Raw genomic sequence first — 21,277 nt, 5'->3', positions numbered from 1 at the left:
ACTTGATAATATGTATTTGAACCCTAAGTCCTAACAATTCTAATGCCCAAGTCTCTTTCAAATCAACCCCCCCACCCCTGCCCCCACTGTTACTGCCATCCCCTTAGTTTGGGCCTTGTTTATTTCTCCCTGTACTACTGAAATGGGCCCCACTTCAATTTATACTCCAAGCTATAGCCAGTTTTCCTAAAAGGTAAATCTGATATGGTTAGTCCTCATTTTCACGTCCTTCACTGCTACTTCCTTGCTTTCAAATGGTGGCTCCAACTGTTTAGCCTGGCATACAATGATCTGACTCTCTAGCCTTACTTACCCTTCCATAACAGTATGCTAAACCATTTAAAGTTCTCGGAACTCCATAGTATTCCCTGGGTGTAATGGGATAGATTTCCCTTCCTTCTGATTTCTACACATCTTTTACAAACTCAGAGCTCAAACACTGGCTCTTCTTTGAAACTTTTTTTTTCAAGATTCTGTAAGGTAAACTGCTATATTCCATAATATAAAACCCAACTCCTTCATGACGGCAATGGAGGAAGAACTTTCTATACAGGAAGGTACAGCAGAACCTTAAAATCCTGAATTATATCTATAAGTTGCTCCTCCTTGGGAATCACTCACTAATCACCACAGACATCATCATGATGGCCGCTGCTGAGGGATGGCCACTGCTGAGTGATGGCTACCCATGGCTTAGTCTTTAGTTCTATCAGTCCTCTCTGTAGAGGCTCATGGCTTTCCTCACCATTTTGATTATGATTTCTTACTTACCTGAGCACCAATTTCATTCCCAACTATCTACTAGCTACCTCCACCCAAGTTTCCATCATCATCTCATAAAACCAAGCCTTCTAAAAGTGAACGCAAGGTTTCTCCCCTCCAGGATAATTAATTTTCTCTACTGGATTTCAGTATGTGTATCATTGGGTCTCACTCATTCAGCTTCAGAATATGAAATGGAATAATCTCTACTATTCTCCCTCATCACATCCAGGTATTCGACAAACCTTAACCATTCTTACACTGTAATATCTCTTGCATCTGTGCCTTCTTTTTATTTCCATTTCCTCTGCCACTACTATTGCAGATCTTACTACGCCTGAACCCCTACAATGCTCACTCTCCTAACTGCTCTTTTTGCCTCTAGTCTCCTTCTTCAATCTACCCTACACATTGCTGCCAGATTGTGTTTCCTAAAACTCCTCTTTGCATAAAACTCCTCTTTTAGAAGAAGCATTCCCCTTGCTTAAGATCCTTCAACAGCTATGGTGGCTCACAGAATCAAGCTTGAATTCCTTAGGCTAGAATACCAAGTTCTTTAAAAGCTGGTTCTTACCTACTTCTCCAACCCTAACCTTTACTTCTCCCCTATATTAATCATAGGCTTCAGCCACGTTGGCCTAGTCATTGTTTCTTAAGATATGCTGAAGTATCTGTTTTAGCACGTTCTCTCACATCAGTTCTCTTGCACGGAGTGATGTTTCCTAAACTCTCTGCTTTCTTGAATTAAGTCCAGGTCAAGTATCATCTCCTCCTGAAGGATTTCTCAACCACTACAGCCAGCACTAAGCATTCCCTCCTAGGAACTCCTATAAGTGCTATCCCTTTCTATTTATCACCTCACACTTAGTAGAGAACTTATACTGTTAGGTATCTTTTCATGCCTCCTAGAGTACAGTGTAAGACCTATGGGTGGTGGCCTTAAGGTTTTATAATTCCCTGTGCTCTCAGAGCAATCTGCATATTATAAAAGCTCAATAAATGTTTTATGCTGTTTAGTAAAAAATATGATTTTTACAAGATTACAGAGATTATCACAAGTACAGTAACATTTAAGAAATCCTCATTTTTGTTTAAATGCTTATTTACCCTTTATCTTTAGCATGAACATCAGCTCCATGTTGCAACAACAGCTGTACAATCTTTACTCTGTTGTAACCCGCTGCCAAATGCAATGGAGTTGACTGAAATGTTAAACAGACAAATTAATAAAATTCAATAGCTAAGAAATATGCATGAAAAGGTTAAAATCCAAATATAAAACCAGAAATCCAGAAAAACCTTTATAACTTCAGTCTAAATAATAGTAATAATCTGGTTTTACAAAATCCAACATATATACTGAAGGCATAGTATAATAGTTTACAAGTTCACTATTGCAAATAGGAAGCTACCTAAATGTTTATTATTAAAAAAGTTTTACTAAGGTTAAGAATTAATCCAAATTATTGCTTAAAAGAAAATATCAGCATTTTTGTCAAATGTTTTAAGTTAAGAGATAAACACAATTTCATGTTACCAGGAAATGCACACAAACTTAGTTGCAAAAGGAAGTACCTTTCTGCCATCACTTGCATGGCAGTTGACATTTAATGGTGTAAGCAGAGCCATCATTTTTTCCTCATTGCCACTCCTAGCATACAAAAAAATGTATTAGCAATTTTTATTCTTTATCAGATCCTATCTGGAGACATGTATGTGACCATTAAAAAAAATGCATTCTCTTTTAGAGAGTTTGTTTATTGTAAAAAAAAATAAAATTAAAAATTAAATGGTGAAATATTTATGATACATATTTATAACACTAGTACACACCTGGCACTCTCCAAGAGTTCATCTTTCTTATATTCACCTGTGAATTAGGGGAAAAAAAAAAAGCAGAAATTAAAACAAAATTAATTACAGAAGTAATGTCAGTTTTATGCATAAAGATGCTCAGTGAACTATATTTAAAGTAGAAAAAATTGGAAATAAATGTCCAATGAATGGAAAATAGTTAATCAACAGAATACTGTGCAGTTTAAAAATATATATATGAAGACAGACAGAATACCTCTGTTATGAAAGTGAAAAAAAGATTCAATGTTATATAATGAAACATTACCGCAACTATATGAAAACAATATGCACAGAAAGAGGAAAGCCAAGAAGGAAATAAATCAAAATTTTAACAAAGTTTGTCTTAGGGGGTAGGTTATGGGTAACCTTTTCCATTTCTTTTTTACTCCTCAAATTTCATAAAACCAATGTTATTTGTTTAACAGACAAAATGCATTCAGGACTTCATTCAAAATCAGAACAAAACAAAATCCAATATAAAAATATAACAATATCACAGAAATTACAAAAGATACTCTATAGCATCACCAATGGAACATAATCATTAACATTTTTATGAATCCAGAAGATTTTTCTACACTAAAATTGTTTTATTACAATGCTGCTTTAAATATATATAAATAGGGCTTCCCTGGTAGCGCAGTGCTTAAGAATCTGCCTGCCAATGCAGGGGACACGGGTTCGAGCCCTGGTCCGGGAAGATCCCACATGCCACGGAGCAACTAAGCCTGTGCGTCACAACTACGCCTGTGCGTCACAACTACTGAGCTTGCTCTCTAGAGCCTGTGAGCCACAACTACTGAAGCCTGCACGCTTAGAGCCCATGCTCCGCTACAAGAGAAGCCACCGCAATGAGAAGCCCACGTACAGCAACGAAGAGTAGCCACTGCTAGCTGTAACCAAAGAAAAGCCCACGCGCAGCAATGAAGACCCAACACAGCCAAAAATGAATAAATAAATTTAAAAAAATATATATATATACACACAAAAACAGGACTAAATAAACTTCTTATGCCTATAGCCTTTATATTTACAAATGAATACAAGCAAAAACTTTAAAATCGATACAATTTAAATTAACATAATAAAGTGTTTATTTATTTGCTTCAACGAAATCCTAACTGGTGTCCACAATATGAATTGAATATTGATTGCTGTGCAAGGCTTCTTTTGAGCCCCAAGATTTTTAACAAAGGTAAAAGTAGGGAATAGCATGGAATAGGGAAAGAGGAAATGAACACTGAATTGTTGGTTACAATAGCTCACTTTTCTAGAACTCTTTTAGGGGGCTAGTCTAAATTTGCTCAGTAATACCAGAAGAAATATCACAAAGCCCAAGCACAAAAGCTCACAGCAGAGCCCCTCAAACTCTTGACTATTAGACATAATTCTAATGGTGATCACACAGTAGATAAGAATACAAAAAATAATATGGCAGAGAGTTGCTTCAGAGGAAATACTCTGGTAAGGGAGAAAATATGTGAAGTAGATACTACCACTCAAAAAAGCCTGACAGTCTGAAATAAACCTAAACCTAGGGAACACAGCCTTATATATCTTAATATGTTCCAAGCACATGAATATGTTCTAGTAGAACACAGTAATTCTTACTCTTCATGGTACTGAAATTGATGTGCCCAGAATCCTGTTTAGAAAAGCAAGAGAATGATTACTAACGCACAATTATCTACCACCCCTGCCCCCAATAAGGCAGGAATCACAAATTTAAAAGCTAATTCAAAAAAAAAACACAGGAAACTTTACCTTCCTTGGACAAGAATCAAATGTCAACTGTTCAGATGCAAAAAAGAATAGCAACTGAGGGCTTCCCTGGTGGCGCAGTGGTTGAGAGTCTGCCTGCCGATGCAGGGGACACGGGTTCGTGCCCCGGTCCGGGAAGATCCCACATGCCGCAGAGCGGCTAGGCCCGTGAGCCATGGCCGCTGAGCCTGTGCTCCGCAACAGGAGAGGCCACAACAGTGAGAGGCCCACGTACCGCAAAAAAAAAAAAAAAAAAAAAAAAAAAAAAAGAATAGCAACTGAACTGATACTATTAAAAAAATCTCATTGAGGTCATTAACTGACTGTCTACCTAGCAAGTTCATTCTTTATATTCTTCCCAGAATACCCAAAGAGAGTATGTAGACTTACCAGTCAGCACTGCTTTGGCAGACGGGTCTGCTAAATCCAATGCTGTCCTTCCATCTGTATTTCGAATGGTTGGCTCAGCTCCATGCTGTAAGAGCACTGCAAAACAGCAACACTACCTTTCAAAATGGTAATTGTGACAATTTGATTTTAATAAATCATTTTCTCAAAAATTCTGGTCCAGGGGCTTCCCTGGTGGCGCAGTGGTTGACAGTCCGCCTGCCGATGCAGGGGACATGGGTTCGTGCCCCGGTCTGGGAAGATCCCACATGCCGCGGAGCGGCTGGGCCCATGAGCCATGGCCGCTCAGCCTGCGCACCCGGAGCCTGTGCTCCACAACGGGAGAGGCCACAACAGTGAGAAGTCTCAAAGTAATTTAAAGACTTTTTATATCCTGATAGTATGGTAAATGTTATATTTTAAAGATAAGAATATATAAAATATTCCATTATTTAATGTATTAGACACATTTAATTTATCTCCCCTAAGCTCAATGTCAGATTTTCCTTTGCTAAACAAGTGAGTAAGGACAGATAAAGAACTAAAAGGCAAGTTTACTTGAAAGCTTGTTTTCTCACACCAAATGAACACTGTCTAGAAAGATTACTCTATAATAGCAAAAATGAAATTTCTAAAGCTGTGAATAGCCCAGGAATAGGGATCTGCGGGATTAAAAAAAAAAAAAGAAAGAAAGAAAAAGAAAAAAGCACTCTGTAGAGTTAACAAACCCCCAATCAAAACTGCTACATTACAACCCAAAAAGCATAAAAAGACTTGTGCTATACTCTGTACATATTGCTATTTGGTTATATAAAGATATTCCATCACAATGTATAAATAAGGAGCTGGGGAAAGACAGGCAAATACATGCAAAAAGGGAAGCTCAGCTCCTGTTCCTTTATAGGGTTAATGTTCATTCCACTGTACTCCTATCTCTAACAGTGATGTCCAATAGAAATAAAATGTGAGCCACATATGTAATTTAAAATTTTCTAGCAGCCAGATTATAAAAATAAAAAGAAACAGGTTAATTTTAACATATTTTATTTAATCCAATATACCCCAAATATTGTCATTTCAATATTTACATTTATATTGTAAGCAATATAAAATTGAGATATTTTGCATTCCGTTTCTTTGTACTAATCTTTGAAATCTGGTATGTATTTTCCCCTTACAGTACATCTCAATTTGAACTAGCCACATTACAAGTCTTCAACTACCATACTGGACAGTGCAGATCTATAACTATATTTGGAAAACCCTACATTATTAAAGCTAATTATTTATATGCCTGAAACTCAGGTACCAGAAAAGGATTCTGAGCAGAGGGCAGATAACACAAAGGACAAAAACAACCAAAAAAATATAACACACAGGAAAGGAGAACTGGACAGAGGTTACTAGGTAATCCTTTTCTTATCTTTATAAATTACCTAACCTAATTTAAACTAAGCTCATGACTTCAGTATAAGGTGATTTGGGTTGGTGGAGGGCTGGGAGAGAGAGAAAGAACAATTTAAGTCTAGCATAGAGCCCCTAGACTTTTCCTAGTGCACAGAACTGGTTTTCTATCTGTCTCAAGGATTTCAAGTGTCCCTGTTTTGCATCAGGAAATAGAGGTAAGGTAGCAGTCCAAAATCTGACTCTGTTAAGCTCAGAAAAGTCAATACCGGGTTAATGACAATTCTCAAATAAGCAGCCTTCTCGCGTATAATTTTCTGTCAGTGACCAAACTGTTAAGCAAATCCTATTTCATTCATTAAAGTATCCTAAATGACTGACAGTTTTTCCTTCAAATGCTTCTTGACTTATCCTGCCATTTCTACTCTCCTACAACCACCCTAGTTCATGCCTTCATCATTTCTCATCTGCATTATTCTATAGCTTCCTAGCTAGTCTCCCTAATGCCATCCTTTCTACTCAGCCCTCTACCACATCACTCTTTCTAAAATATACTGCTCTCACCACACTGTCCCCTCCTTAAAAGTTATCAACGATTCCAAACTATTTACGTAACAATATCAAGCTCCTTACCCTGGAATCCGAAGCTCCTTATAAAGAAGTCACTACCTACCTTTTTGACCTTTCTCCCCAGTACTTCCTGGGAAGACTCAGGAAGGAGTGACTCAACTCCAGCCCAGTCACTGCACTCATTATCCTCTAACACTCTGTTCACTTCCACCACACCTTCATCTGGTTCTTTGTGTGTTATTCCCAAGAGAATCCATATTTCTAGAGAAGAGAAATTCTGTACTACTCTATTCTCTAAAATACTTAAGCTCAGTACCACATACAAAAAGACACTTAGTAAACAGTGGTTGGATTAATCACGAAATGTTCTTAAATACTTAAATTCAGCCTGGCAGAATTTGATCACATTAACAAATGAATTCAATTAAGATCGAGAATAGTTACAAACTATTTCAGAAAAATTCTGGAATGTAAACAGTCTTACCAATGCAAACATCAATCTTTCCTTTAATTGCAGCTTCATGGAGAGGAGTATAATTCCAATTATCACGAGCATTTGGGTCTGCACCATGTCGCAAGAGGAGATTGACTACTTCAGCATGACCAAAAGAGCATGCGTTATGAAGAGGAATAAGCCCCCCATCATCACGTGCTTGGACATTTGCACCATTCTGAAGCAAATATTCAACTACATCTTTCCGTCCAAAACCTAGAAGAAAACAAATGATCCACATTTAAATTCTCCAAAGAAAACATATCAAATTAGAATCAATAAGTACAAGCCATGCTAAAATGTTTTTGGATGCAAAACAGTAACAGATTCAAGAATTCATTGATGAAATATATCATTAACTAATCTTAATTAGAAAGTCAAAGGGTCTCTCCAATACATTAGGTAGTACTACTACTAACTTCAGAGGAAGGTTATGAAATTAGTGACTGAAAGCCCAAAGTTCAAACATTTCCCACTCTATAATAGCATTCCTAATCGCAAATGATGAGTTCTGCATATTTTGTGTGCAGACATTTTCAGGTATTCAAAGTATATACTAACCAACTCTTGCTAGAATCCCTTTCCCACATGTATCTCATGAAATGTTTCTATTGAACTGGGGGACTATGAGACAGCAACAAAAATGTTTGTATTTGTCTATGTAGTGAAGATAGAGAGAGGTGATACTAGGCAGAAGTGTGATATGAGGTGTCTTCAAAGGAGCCCTTACTTTGCCACCTGCACAACACAAGCAACTTCTGCCTAGGTAGGAGGCCTTCTTTAGAAACCCATGTCCCACAGTTCTGCTGCAATTGCCCCCGTAAGGAAAAAAACCAAAAAAGACAACTCATTTATACTGGTTAATAGATTTAGTACCAATGAGTTTCAATCTTTTACCATTCCTACGTAACAGCACCTGAAATCTTTTTACACTTGATAGTAAAAAGAAAAGGATTTCAGGCATATGTTAAAGTAGTTGGGGAGACATACCTGTGTATTGGGAGAGAGACAAAAGACCTTTACATTCATCTGAAATTTTATCAGAATATTCTTAAAACCACCAAGCCTGAATATAGTCCTTCTAAGAAGACCAGAGTGGAGTTGAATGAGAAAGCAACAACATACAATGTTTCCAAGGTGTATGTCTGAGGCTGGCCTGGCTGCAACTGAGGGAAGAGTTACATGACTGAAGAGATTAACTGTCTTGTTTTGTTTTGTTTTGTCTAAACATTCTAAGCTCTATGTCACAGAGGTGGGTGTCTTTGATACTCCCTATTCTTGATCTTTGATTCTCCCTACTCTCAAAGAGTTTACAATTTAGGATGTGGAGAAACAGTAATCTCAATATACTATAACTGTCATAAAAGAGGTATATAGAAAATGCTACTAGAACTCAAAGAAGAGAATACCTAATTGGGGGAAAGCAGAGAACAGGAAGGACTATCCCAAAGGAGAGTCCAGTGATGACATGTCAGCTGAAGGCTTACAGAAAAATGAAGGGATCATTAGGAAAATGAGAGGAGAGAAGTGAGGTGAGGAGAAAAGAGACAGGGAGTGGGAAAAAGCTAAGCAAGGAAAGAGCACTGCAGTTGAAGCAGAAGAAATAAGATGTACACAGGCATTGAAGTGTGAAAGAGCTAATCATTCATAGTAGCCAGGACACAGAATGCCCAAGTAGGCAGAAGCCAGATGAGGAAGAACCTTACAAGCCACACTAAGGTGGTGCATGGATTTTGTCCTATAGACTAGTGTTTTTCAAGCTGCTTTCAGGCGATAGATTTAATGCAATTTTTTTTGCCTTAAAAAAACTGAGATATAATTGACATATAAGGTTATATTAGTTTCAAGTGCACAACATAATGATTTGATACTTGTATATAGTGCAAAATGGACACCACAATAGTCTAGTTAACATTTATCACTATGCATAGTTAAAATTTTTTTCTTGTGATGAGAACTTTTAAGATCTACTCTCTTAGCAACTTTCAAATATATAATACAGTATTATTAACTATAGTCATCATGCTGTACATTTCATCCCCAGGACTTAATTTCACATAACATAATGCCCTCAAAGTCCATTCATGTTGTTGCAAATGGAAGATTTCATTCTTTTTTTACAGCTGAATTATATTCCATTGTGTATATACACCTCAGTTTCTTTATCCATTCATCCTTGATAGACACTTAAGTTTTTTCCTATGTCTTGGCTATTGTAAATAATGCTGCAGTGGCTCTATTTACAATAGCCAAGACATGGAAGCAACCTAAATGTCCATGGACAGATGAATGGATAAGACAAATATCATATGATATCGCTTATAGGTGGAATCTAAAATATGATACAAATGAACTTATTTATAAAACAGAAATAAACTCACAGACATAGAAAACAAGCTTATGGTTACCAAAGGGGAAACGGAGTGTGTGTGTGTGTGTGTGTGTGTGTGTGTGTGTGTGTGAGACAAATTAGGAGTTTGTGATTAGCAGATACAAACTACTACATATAAAACTTAAATAACAAGGTTCTACTGTATAGCACAGAGAACTTTATTCAATATGTTGTAATAAACTATAATGGAAAAGAATATGAAAGAGAATATATATACATATATACACACACACATATATAAAACTGAATCACTTTGCAGTAACCAGAAACTAACACATTATAAATTAACTATACTTCAATTTAAAAAAAAGAAAAATAATGCTGCAGTGAACATGGGGGCGCACAAGCTTTTTTGAGTTAGCATTTTCTAATGAAATCCTATATAAAATTCCAATATGTGTCTCGTTCACTGCAAAAATACCCAATGCCTGGTACATAGCTGGCACTCATAAGTTGCAAATTAGCTGAATTCAATTTAAAACAATACTATTCAGGTTGAATCTGCTGCCTTCTCCTTCACAAAGACCCAAAGGAAATTACCCCCCTATTCCAGAGGCATCCTGTAGAAACAGTATGAAAAATACTGCTACATAACACATCAATGGTCACTGAAGGACAAGCAAATACTTACTAATATATTGTATATTTTAAACCCCTGTTTTGCATCTTCCTTAAAAAAAAAAAACAAAAAACTAATAACATGCTAGAAATCAACTCCTATCAGCACACATTTTATTGACTGCAAGTACCAAAATTTAACAAGTTCCTTTCTCATGAATAGTTAGGTTGTGTCTAATCTTTTGCTACTGCACACAATGTTGCCAGGAGTAACTAAAGACAGAAGAGAAAACTGACAGTATCTGACAACTTCTTTAATTTTGGGAAAAGAGATGACTATCAGATATCTGAGACACAAAGTAAAACAGGATATTTTGTGAGATAAGATTATTTGTTTTTGGAAATGCTTAGCTTGAGGAACAAATGCCCAGTAAGTAGAAGGTTCTGTGGATTTTGATCTAAGGAAATTAGTATGAGCTAGCAACTGACATTTTGAAGTCCTGACCATAAAGATGGTGTTTGAAGCCATGCAAGAAAATGAATGAAGTTGACTAGAGAGCACTACTAGTTTTCTGTTTTGTTGAAAGAAGTGTATTTTCTATCAAGGATCAATCCCTTCTACACTGTAGCCCTTGCTCAAGGTCTGCCCACTCACATCAGTCTCTCCCTCTCCACCATATCATTCCCGGAAGTATGTAAACATGTTCTATATCTTCCATCTTATTAAAAACATTCTCCCTGAATTTACTTTTCCATTTCTCTGCTCCCCTGCATATTCAAACCTCTAAGTATTGTCACCAGTTCTCTCATTTACTCTTCTCCCAAATCCAGTCTGGCCTCTTCCTTACAACTGCTTTCATCAAGGCCACTTACAATCTCCATGTTGCCAAACCCAAAAGACACATGTCTGTCCTCATCTGACTGACCTCTCAGCAACATTCGACAACTGACTACTTCCTTCCTTGTGAAACATCTCTCCGAGTTTCCATGACATCACACACTCCTGGGTTTTCCTTGTTTCATCTGTTCATTTAACAAATGATCAGGCAATATCAACCATGTAATGGACACTTTTCTGGGTGCCTGGGACATACTAGTGTACAAAACAGCCCAAATCTCTGCCTTTGAGGAACTTCTACGGAGGTGGAGCAGATGAACAACAAATGCACAAAATGAGTACGTTAGAAGGTAATTAGAGGGAGACTTCCCTGGTGGTCCAGTGGTTAAGACGTACGCTCTCAATGCAGGGGGCCCAGGTTCGACCCCTGGTCAGGGAACTAGATCCCACATGCATGCTGCAACTAAGAGCCCGCATACTGCAACCAAAGATACCATGTGCTGCAATGAAGATCTGGCATAGCCAAATACATAAATAAATAAATATTTTTTTAAAAAGGTAATTAGAGAAAGAGTAGAATAAGAAGTAATCAGGATGTGTGTATGGAGTGGGTCATAAAATGGAACAGGGAGGTCATCATAGGCCTTACTGAGATGGTGACATTTGATGAAAGACCTGAAAGAGAGAGTGTTAGCCCTACTGACCAACTGTTAGAAGGTCAGAGTAAATGGAGCCAAGTAAGAAAGGGGTAGCATAGCAGGAGATGAGGTTAGAAGTAACGAGGACCAGCTAGAGAGGCTTGAGGATCACTGTAAGAACTTTGGCTTTTTTACTCTGAGGAAAAAGGGAGTGTCACTGCAGGGTTTTGAGCTGGTAAATTACATGATATGACTTATATTTGAAAAGTACCCTCTGGCTGTTGTGTTGAGACTAGATTTAAGGGGGTTTAGGATAGAAGTAGATGAGAGATTATGGTGGTTTGGACCATAATGTGGTGGAACTTGTCAGAATATTAAGTAACAGATTCTGGGTACTCTGAAGGTAGAGCCTGCACAGTTTGCTCACATATTGGACGTGGGGTGAGGGTAAGAGTGAGGAGGTTAAGAGAGGTTGGGGCCGAGAGAGGAGTCATGGATGACTCCAAGGTTTTTGGACTAAGAAATGGAGTGGTGGAGTTGGCATCAACTCAGATGGGGAAGGCTACAGCCAAAACAGGTTCATGGCAAAAGATGAGGAATTCAGGTTTTGGACATGTCCTACTTCCCTGGGGGCTTCTTGCTTATTCCACCCCATTTTTAATGCCAGGATTCCTCAAGACTCAGTTCTCTACCCTCTTTTCCCCTCTTAGATGATCTCATCTTCTCCTATGGCTTTAAGCACCACATAGATACACAACCTGCAAATTTAAATCTCCAGTCTAGACTTTTCACCTGAATTCCAGGCTGTTTACTGGACATATCTCCACCTGGGTATTTCAAAGGCATCTCAGACTCAACATGTTCCCTAACTTCTCTTCATTCCACCGACACTGCCCCAACCCACTGTCTCCAGCCTGAACTACTGCAAAAGTCTCCTTAATTGGGTCTCTCATTTCTACTCTGTCCCCAGAGATCTTTTAAAGACAATCATCATACCATACCCCTGTTTAAAATAATTCACTGGCTTCCCACTGCTGCTTAGAATAAAATTCAATCACGCTCCCATGGCCTACAAGGTCTGCTGCATGAACTGGCCATTACCGCCTTCTCAAACTTCATTTCATACCACTCTTCCCTTTCTGAGCTGTGATCCAGCTTTCTTTCAGTTCATCAAGTATGCCAACCTTACTTCAGTGGTACATGCTGCCTGTCTGCTTGGACTCCTCCCTTGCTCTTTGCATCCCTCATTTCTACTCACTGTCTAACCTGTTTAAATGTCTCCACCTTAAGAAGGCCATTCCTGAGCATTCTATTTACAGCAGACCATTCGGCACACCCACACATTCAATTCAGTTGGTTTTCCCCTCTCCTTCACTAGAATGCAAACTTCAGAAAAAAAACACAGGAGTTTTTGTCTTTGTTGTTCACAGCAGTATCTTCTGGCACTTATTAAAACTTGTAATTACTGTTTAGTACTTATCTCCTGGACTCTCAAGTTCCATAAAAGGGGATCAATGTCTATCTTAGTTCATCATTACTTCCCCAGTGTCCTTCACACTGCATGGCACATAACAATTTGTTGATATTTGCTGAATTAATATATCACGGTATGAGAAAAGGAGACTGAGAAATAAAACTAAGAAAGAATGGCGGGCTTCCCTGGTGGCGCAGTGGTTGAGAATCTGCCTGCCAATGCAGGGGACATAGGTTTGAGCCCTGGTGCGGGAAGATCCCACATGCCGCAGAGCAACTAGGCCCATGAGCCGCAACTACTGAGCCTGCGCGTCTGGAGCCTGTGCCCCGCAACAAGAGAGGCCGCGACAGTGAAAGGCCCACGCATCGCGATGAAGAGTGGCCCCCCGCTTGCCACAACTAGAGAAAGCCCTCGCACAGAAACGAAGACCCAACACAGCCAAAAATAAATAAAAAAGCAGTTTCTTTAAAAAAAAAAAGAAAGAAAGAAAGAAAGAAAGAATGGCAAAGCAGAAGCCACGAGGGAAAATTTCAAGGAGGGAAAGGCCAAATCTGCTGCCACTATGCTCTGACCTGAATCTTCCTTACCACAGCCTGGGTACTGTTGATCACACTGTCCTCCCAAGTGAGCCACCCACAGCTGCCCCAGTCAATGGCTCTGCTATCCCAGCCACGCAGCACCCACCTGGAAGAAAAGCTTTTAAAAAAGACTTAGGTTGGAGAGTAAGAGAAAAGGAATCAAAATAAAGAAAAATTAGTAAAGGTACCTCTTTCTTTGGAAAGTTACTTGACGTGCCCAAGCACTTTGAGAAGGATCACTGTTTCTTCGGTGGTGATCGACACATGTGGAGTAGTCAAAATGGTGACTCACAGAGTAACTTCCCAAAAAAGGAGTGTGAGGTGGGCATAGAAATAGGTGTAGTAGAACATCTAGTTGTTACAACAGATAGAGTCAATTAGGAAGATATCTGTTCCAAAGGATCAGTGATCAAGCTGAAGAAAGGTCAAGTGTAGCCTTTTGTTAAAATACCATTGAGAAGAGAAGATGGCTGCCTCAAACCAGAGCCGAAGAGAGAGAATCGATACTGATGTGTCTGACTAAACACTGAAATTGAAGTTTTAGCTAGGGAGGAGACAGGGGGAGAAAGGGTTACGGTGATTTTATCTACATAGTTACCAACAGTCCAAGACACAGATGACTTCTACTTCAATAACTGTATCAACATGATTTCCTAGCCATTAAGAGGTCTGACACCCATCTGGAGACTGACTGACAGACCAGCATGTTTTCCAAGTCACAGTGTAAGGACTATATATGTGTGCAGAGGTCATGCTGCTATCCTGAGACAGTAGATAAGAGTCTGAGATTTTCAATGTTTGAAGCCACTTCTTGACATGAAAGGAATTATTTAGAGGGGGTCAGCAGGTAGCTAGTTCAAATTTTAAAATCTACTTTTGGAAGTTTGGTGAAACCTTAGCTTTAAATGGCTTCCCAAACTCTGAGGGTTAATTCCTGATAAAATCCCCATTCTTACAGTGTCAAGAATAGTTCAAAGCACTTCTGTTAAGTACTCATTTCTTGAAGAAAAAATAGTTTTGCAAGGTATATTCTGTTCATGCTCTCACTGGCCAGGTAAAACATGAATAGGCATATCCTCAGAGTCAATGCCAATCTTCATATCCTAAGGATCTCTTTATAAAGGAATCAGAAGCCTACAGTTAGCAGTCATGGCTGCTCAGGATACACTGTGGTTTATTTTATAACTATGGAATAGCACTCATCTTCAAACATGAAAATCCTGATGAAATCATACACTGAGTTTGAATCCACTATAAAGCACTGACAATGAAACAAAACAGGCTTATTTGGAAAGTAAATCTGCTGATCAATAAACTGTGTTACTTAATGGCAGGCATTGTCCCCTGTTCATTTCTGTTTACTGGACAAGGCTAGTATCTGGTATATAGGAGGACTTGACAAACATTTGTTTGGTGCATAGCTAATACTTTGTTGGAACAGTAAGCAAACGACCTCCACAGAAAATATGAAGTTAATGATTTGTGATGACTAAGAAAAGTAGTCTATACAATTTCTCTTTTGTCAAGTTTCGTTACAATCTAGATGCCATCAGTTTCAGCAGTCCCAGGAACTGTCTTGCCAACCATGACTATTGTTAACAGTATCATATTTTGCTGCTCTACTGGAAACATGCTTTCATCTGCATGGCTTCCAGAAAGCTGTGAAGCACTGGAAGTCACTATGGAGAAACCAACTTAGACTCTTAGGAAGTTTCATTGAGAGCCACCACCTCCCCCTTTTTACAGTCCAAAGGTGGAATGGGCCATTGATGATGCAGCTGGTCCAATATGAAATGACAGTGATGTCTTGCCAACCTAAAGGTAGGCTGGTGTCATGTAGGGCTTTGTCAGAAGGAAACATTCAGAAACAGAAAATGTCAACCAATGCCATGAAACAGAGAAGGCTCCTGTGGCCTAGGAGATGGGAATGTATAATCAAGCAGCCTTCAGCTTGACTTACACAGCCAGGACTCGTGTCAGATTTTTTTTAAGGGATATCATTTTATGCTTCTCATTTACTATTAACTTTAGTTTACTAAGATCTAGAAAAAGTACTTCCCACGTATATTTCTTGAGAATGAGAAACACAAGGGACAAGGTTTTGCCTAGCTCAACTTGGGACAAATAATCTGGTCAGAGTGGAAGAAACTTGGAAAAGGATGCCATGGCCTCTGGGGTGATGAAATTCTGACAACCTGAATGCGGAAATACTGTAACAAGTACTCCAGACTGGTTGTTACTGAAGTCAACTGCCTACCTCTAAATCCATCAAGAGCTGAGGAAACAGGTATAACTCAAGTCTTGATAATATACTGGGAGATCTGATAAGTCAAAAAAAATTCTGAATTATTAAATAGACTGGTTTTTATTTGATACTGGGGTTTTCTACTGATGCAGAACTTAATTATTCCCCACAGCAAAAACCAATCCTGGAAACAGAAGTCTATAATTCTAGCCCTAGGTAAGAAATGTGGGTACATTTTGTGCATCTCCCGTAATTATGACAGTGACCTACAGCCAAAAGAAGGAAATGCTTTTGAAACATTACTGGAGGTCTTCAATAGCACCATTTTGGGAAAGGATATCAGTGGCAATCACAAGAGCTATTATATCTTTGGTAGCTGAGTTGTTAAAATCTTCAATTGGAGGAATCATTCCACTTTCTTATACCAGTCAGAATCTGACTTACTGGTCCAATTGCCTACCCTATACAGAAATCCTTTCTACAGCATCTCTGAAAGATGCCAATCCAACCACTGTTTGGAGACTTCCAGCCAATCCCACAGTTGAACAGACTGTTAGAGGCAGTCTGACTCCTTGTAACCTTTCACCTACTAGCCCCTAGTTTTGACTGCCAAGGCCAGAGGAGTCATATCCTCTCACTTTTCTACTTGACTATCTTACACATATGTGTAGATAGAAACATTGTTTAACCTTAGCCTTCTTTTATCTCTAGAATAAGTAACTCTAGTTTTCGTATCAGTTGCTTGTATAATAAGTTCCAGATGCCCTAGTTCCATTTCCCTCTTCCAGGGGAAAAAAACAAACAAAAAAACCCCTCTTATATGCAATTCACTTAATTGAATATAATAAAGTTAAGTCTGACTAGTTCAATGTATATGGCTGAGTAGCATACTACAAATACAGAACAGTAACAACATGCTACAAATACAAAACAAATGTTACCTTGTTTAACTAGAACTCTAACAATGCAAGTTCTTTTTAAACCTGTCATTCTCTAGCTACATACATATGTGTCACCTCCTTTCCACCATCTCTGTACCTGAATTCCCTGAACCTAATAAATTATTTTACATATTTTCCTACTGAATGATACCTCTCTGCACACTCCAAAGAATGTTTAAGATTCTCAAGCCAGGGAATTCTATTCCTCACAGCCCAGTCCCCCAAGTTCTAAGATTCTTGAGAATACTGTGTATTTCTTTCTTTGGCTATGATGGACAACAGGATGACTTTCTCCCAAAGATTCTGTCCCTCTTCATTTTTCAGAAATGAGCTCAGAGAAGCAATCTCCTTTACTGAGATCTGCTGTTTTCTAGGGGATTATACTGTCAAGAATTTCAGATGCGATTGCTTTTAGCAAAATTAGAACTGTAGCCTTCCTACCACCAACCTGCCTCTACAAGTTTCATTCATATCCTGTGTGTGTGTGTGGGGGGGGGTGTAGGTAGGGGGCTGGTGGCAGAGCGACTGAAGAGGGAACAATTTTTCTCGTTAAGAAGTGACTTCTTAAAGCATGCTTATCTAAGAAATGTAATCTAGACCAATAATAGGAGAAAAGTTCCTATTTACATTGATTACTCTTTTCATTTGATAGAAGAACTTAACTCCTTTAGGACTGGCAATTGATTATTCCTTTAATCGAACTAAATATTTTAGATGAAAAGACAGACCAAATTTTTTCTAATCTGTTCTATCGTGATTCACTTTATTTTTCGTTCCTGTTCCTTGGAAATCCAAACAAAAGACAAAATCATGTCTACCCTACCCCCCAATAAAACCTTCAAGCTTTGATCGGCTTAAAAAAAAATTTTCCCTCCCATAGCTTACCCTATAATGTACAAACACAAGAAACTGCTTGGTCAGGCAGTTACATAGTCCCACCTACACTGAGCTTCCAATAACCTGCTTACATGCATATTAACATAACGAATAACTCACCACCTACAAAGAGTTTATAAAATATATTCTCCACATATTAAGAAAAATGCAGCTGGATGCACTTATTTAAAAATTAAAAAAAAAATTAAGAAAACAGGTTCTCTCTCATTAATCTAATAATAATTTAGATTGAATTTACTGAGCTAATTAAAAAAAGTTTCTAATATACCTGAGTTTAAATGCAGGGCTTTAAAGCTCTGATTTAATGTAGACTATTAGTAATTTTTATTTTATTAGTTTCTTTTATACCTTGACTTCTTAAGCTTATAACCTGTACCTGAGAATTTGGATAAACTGTGAGAGGTAAGTTGGTTCCTAAAATAAGTTTTCCATTTCAGTCTAAACAAACCACATGAAATCTATGTAAAAAGTACTTTGCAATGTTGGGACAGAACTCAGGGTGGGATGGTTGGGAGGAATAAGGTCAATAAGAAGCTAATCCATAATCTTAAGCCTCTAAATATTACTATTTTCAGATATGAACTCACTAATACAACAAATTCTTGAAAGGTAGCAACTAAGATCTTCTTTGGTTATTTTTATCCCACAGATCAAGTGAACAGAATATAAGTAACACTACCCCTTGGATTACATATCGTTGGTTATGACGGTTTGCCAAATCAGTTATTTAAATGCTTACTACACGGACAACCAGGACAATCCAAATTAGCTGAGGACAGGCAGCACTGATCACCAAAATTTTAGGCAAAATGGCCAAACAGAAGATTAGACTTCGGTATTCTTCATCCTTCCCCCCTTTCTGCTGCCCACAGGCTGTTTATAGTTCTCCCACCGACGGTCCCCCAAACCTTCTCCCTTAAAAGGCTCAATGGGAACCCAACAAATTTGTAATTGATGGAGAAAGCATACCTCCCAGTAGTATTTACATTTTCAAACAGGTACAGGTTAAAACAAACAAATCTCCCATTGGTAGAAAGTGTAAAAGCAATGCCTGTGAACAAGGAAATCTTTCTTATGCTCCTCTGCTCATCATTCCTACTCCAAAAAAACCAGAGTGCTTTAAAACATACCCTTCTGCTTTTTCAAAAAATTATTTTAAACAATCATGTAACGCACCAAGTGAAAAACCAGCATTATCGGAAGTATGAGACTCTATTCCCGCTTTCAACTGTGCATGGCTCACTTGAGGATACAGGTAATCACGATCCTTCCTCAAAGTGAAAAGTATAAATGCTTTATAGAAATAAGATGTAAATTTTAAAAAAACGTAATTCAAACGATCTAAATCTCAGAATGAGGCGAGGTTAGTCCCAATTTAAATTGTAGATCCAAGCTAGAGTACCTGCACCATCTTTCCTAGCATTCTACTACTTTCCACCCCAACTTGTACGTGTCTGGCAAAGATTACCCGCCCGCACACAACCTAAGTCAGATATCAATTCTCCCAAACTTGACTCTTTCCAGTTCTAGTCTCCAGAAACTTGCTAATGACGGCTACCGAGGTAAACCTATTAACGCTAATGTGTCAATGATCAATTAAGCTGCTGCCCCTAAATCACATCCCTGCATTTTACAAAAGCATTAAGAACGTAACCCAAAGGCTTTTTAAGAGTTATAGTGGAACGTGCAAGAACGATAGATTTTGGAGATAACTGGCCTTTAAATCACAAGGTCTACTACGTCCCAACTCTTTCTAGTATGTAGAGGCCTTTTAGGGTAGTAAGACCGGAAGTTGGTACAGGTATTGTCGACACAAAACAAAGCAAAAAAGCCCAAACAAACAAACGAACAAAAAAACCCACAGCTTCCAGTGAGTGCGGCACACTCGCCCCCTAGTCCCCACTCCACGACATCGAGATGACCAGGACCGGAGCCCCAGGGGGGGAGGGCGGGGGCAGAGGTGCACTGTGTCTGGTTTCGGGCCTGCGAGCCGGGGTGCGCAGGTGGAGTCTGGGGGCGAGGCGAGGCGGCGCTGGCCCCGGTTACCTGCGGCGAAGTGGAGCGGGGTGGACTTCCTCCCCGCAGTGTCGCGGCTGTTCACCTTCTCTGGCGTCACCAGCCTCTTGACTCGCTCCACGTCCCCGTTGCGGCACGCCTCGAACAGCTCCCGGGCGGCCGGTTCCACGGCCTCGGCCGACGCGCCCGCGCAGGCCGCGCCCCCGCCAGCGCAGCGGCGGCCCGACATGATCCTGGCCGCCGCCGCCGCCAGCAGCAGCGCCAGCAACGGCAGCAGGAGCCCCGGCCCCGCGAGCAGGAGGGCGAGGCCCCCCGGAGGAGACGCGCTCAGGGCCCGGGCCGCTCGGATCCCTGCTGTCACCGGGCTCGGCGCAGTCCCATGGCCGCGCCGCCGCGCGCCCCTCGCTCGGCCTCGCGACCCCGGCTGCCCCGCGGCGGCGGCAGAGGCACCGCGAACCCGCCGTTCGACCTCCGAAGCGACGCGGAGGCGGAAGCTGGCAAGGCCCCTCCTGCCAGCTCCTCAGAGCCCTGGGAGCGCACGTGACGTCGCGCTGCGCGTGCGCACTGGTCGTAGACGGCCGGGCAGGTTTCGGCGAGCTGGGCGGTGCGGAGGGGTTTGTGGGAAATGTGAGGCGAGAGCCTCCGGCTTTGGGAGGAGAGGGGGCTTCGTCCCACCGCCATCTTTGTGGTGGGTTTTGCTGAAGTCGAGCGACTCTGCTTATCGTCTTTTTTAAAGAATGGATTTCGTGATCTGAATTTCATTATTACACTGAAAAGAACTCTTGAAAGTTTTTCCCCGATCTTGCATATTATTTTGGGCTTCTTTTGTGGAAAATTTACATTTTTTCAGCTTCCACAATCCCTTTTTCCTGGGGGTTTCTTTTCTGTTTCGCTTGTTTGTTTGTACACCCCCTCCCCCATCCCCACTGTCTCTTCCCTTCCCCCGCAGCTGCTAATTTGCTGTTTCTTGTGGGCCACTTCTCGGAAATGAATGAGTTGCTTGATGGGAAGTTTGGATGAGCTGCCCCAAGGTCATTTGAAGAAAATTAGGAAAGCAATGAAAGTTTGTTCCAATTCTAAATTAATAATTGAGAGGCATGGCTTAGATTAATTAGTGTGTCCATAGTTATTAGTTTAGGACTAAATGACCACTTGTAACTCCATGTTATGCTGCTTTGGCTGAGGTGTGGATATACTGGTGACAAAGTTCAATGAGTTGCGATTTATTTATTTTTTTGCTATGAAAACAAGAAAAGCACATAATTCTCACGCTTAAGGTAGTGATCAGCTGGGTTTCTTTAAATAAAGATTTTTTTGGTGTGGACCATTTTTAAAGTCTTTTATTGAATTTGTTACAATATTGCTTCTGTTTTATGTTTTGGGGGTTTTTTGGCCAGAAGGCATGTGGGATCTTAGCTCCCCAACCTGGGATCGAACCCACACCCCCTGCATTGGAAGGTGAAGTC

General features: G+C 39.7%; 1 protein-coding gene across 3 annotated transcripts in view; it reads right to left on the bottom strand.

The window, feature by feature from the left end:
* Positions 1-20,420, bottom strand: part of TNKS2 (tankyrase 2) — a 67,964-nt gene extending 47,544 nt beyond the window's left edge. The window contains exons 1-6 of one of the 3 annotated variants that reach the window (XM_027112030.1): positions 19,842-20,420; positions 7,226-7,450; positions 4,771-4,866; positions 2,596-2,632; positions 2,338-2,413; positions 1,870-1,964 (exon numbers count right to left, since the gene is read on the bottom strand). In XM_027112030.1, the coding sequence (XP_026967831.1) occupies positions 1,870-1,964; positions 2,338-2,413; positions 2,596-2,632; positions 4,771-4,866; positions 7,226-7,450; positions 19,842-20,040 (728 nt within the window). In that variant the 5' untranslated portion in view covers positions 20,041-20,420. The remainder of the gene's footprint in view (positions 1-1,869; positions 1,965-2,337; positions 2,414-2,595; positions 2,633-4,770; positions 4,867-7,225; positions 7,451-19,841) is intronic. The other 2 variants (XM_027112031.1, XM_027112032.1) reach the window with 2 other exon arrangements.
* Between the last annotated feature and the right edge of the window lie 857 nt (positions 20,421-21,277).

Source organism: Aethalodelphis obliquidens, unplaced genomic scaffold (assembly GCF_003676395.1).
Source record: "Aethalodelphis obliquidens isolate GAN/ISIS:26980383/991018 unplaced genomic scaffold, ASM367639v1 scaffold11, whole genome shotgun sequence".
NCBI lineage: Eukaryota > Metazoa > Chordata > Mammalia > Artiodactyla > Delphinidae > Aethalodelphis > Aethalodelphis obliquidens.
The sequence above is the reverse complement of the archived record's forward strand: the minus strand, read 5'-3'. Positions and strand labels throughout refer to the sequence as shown.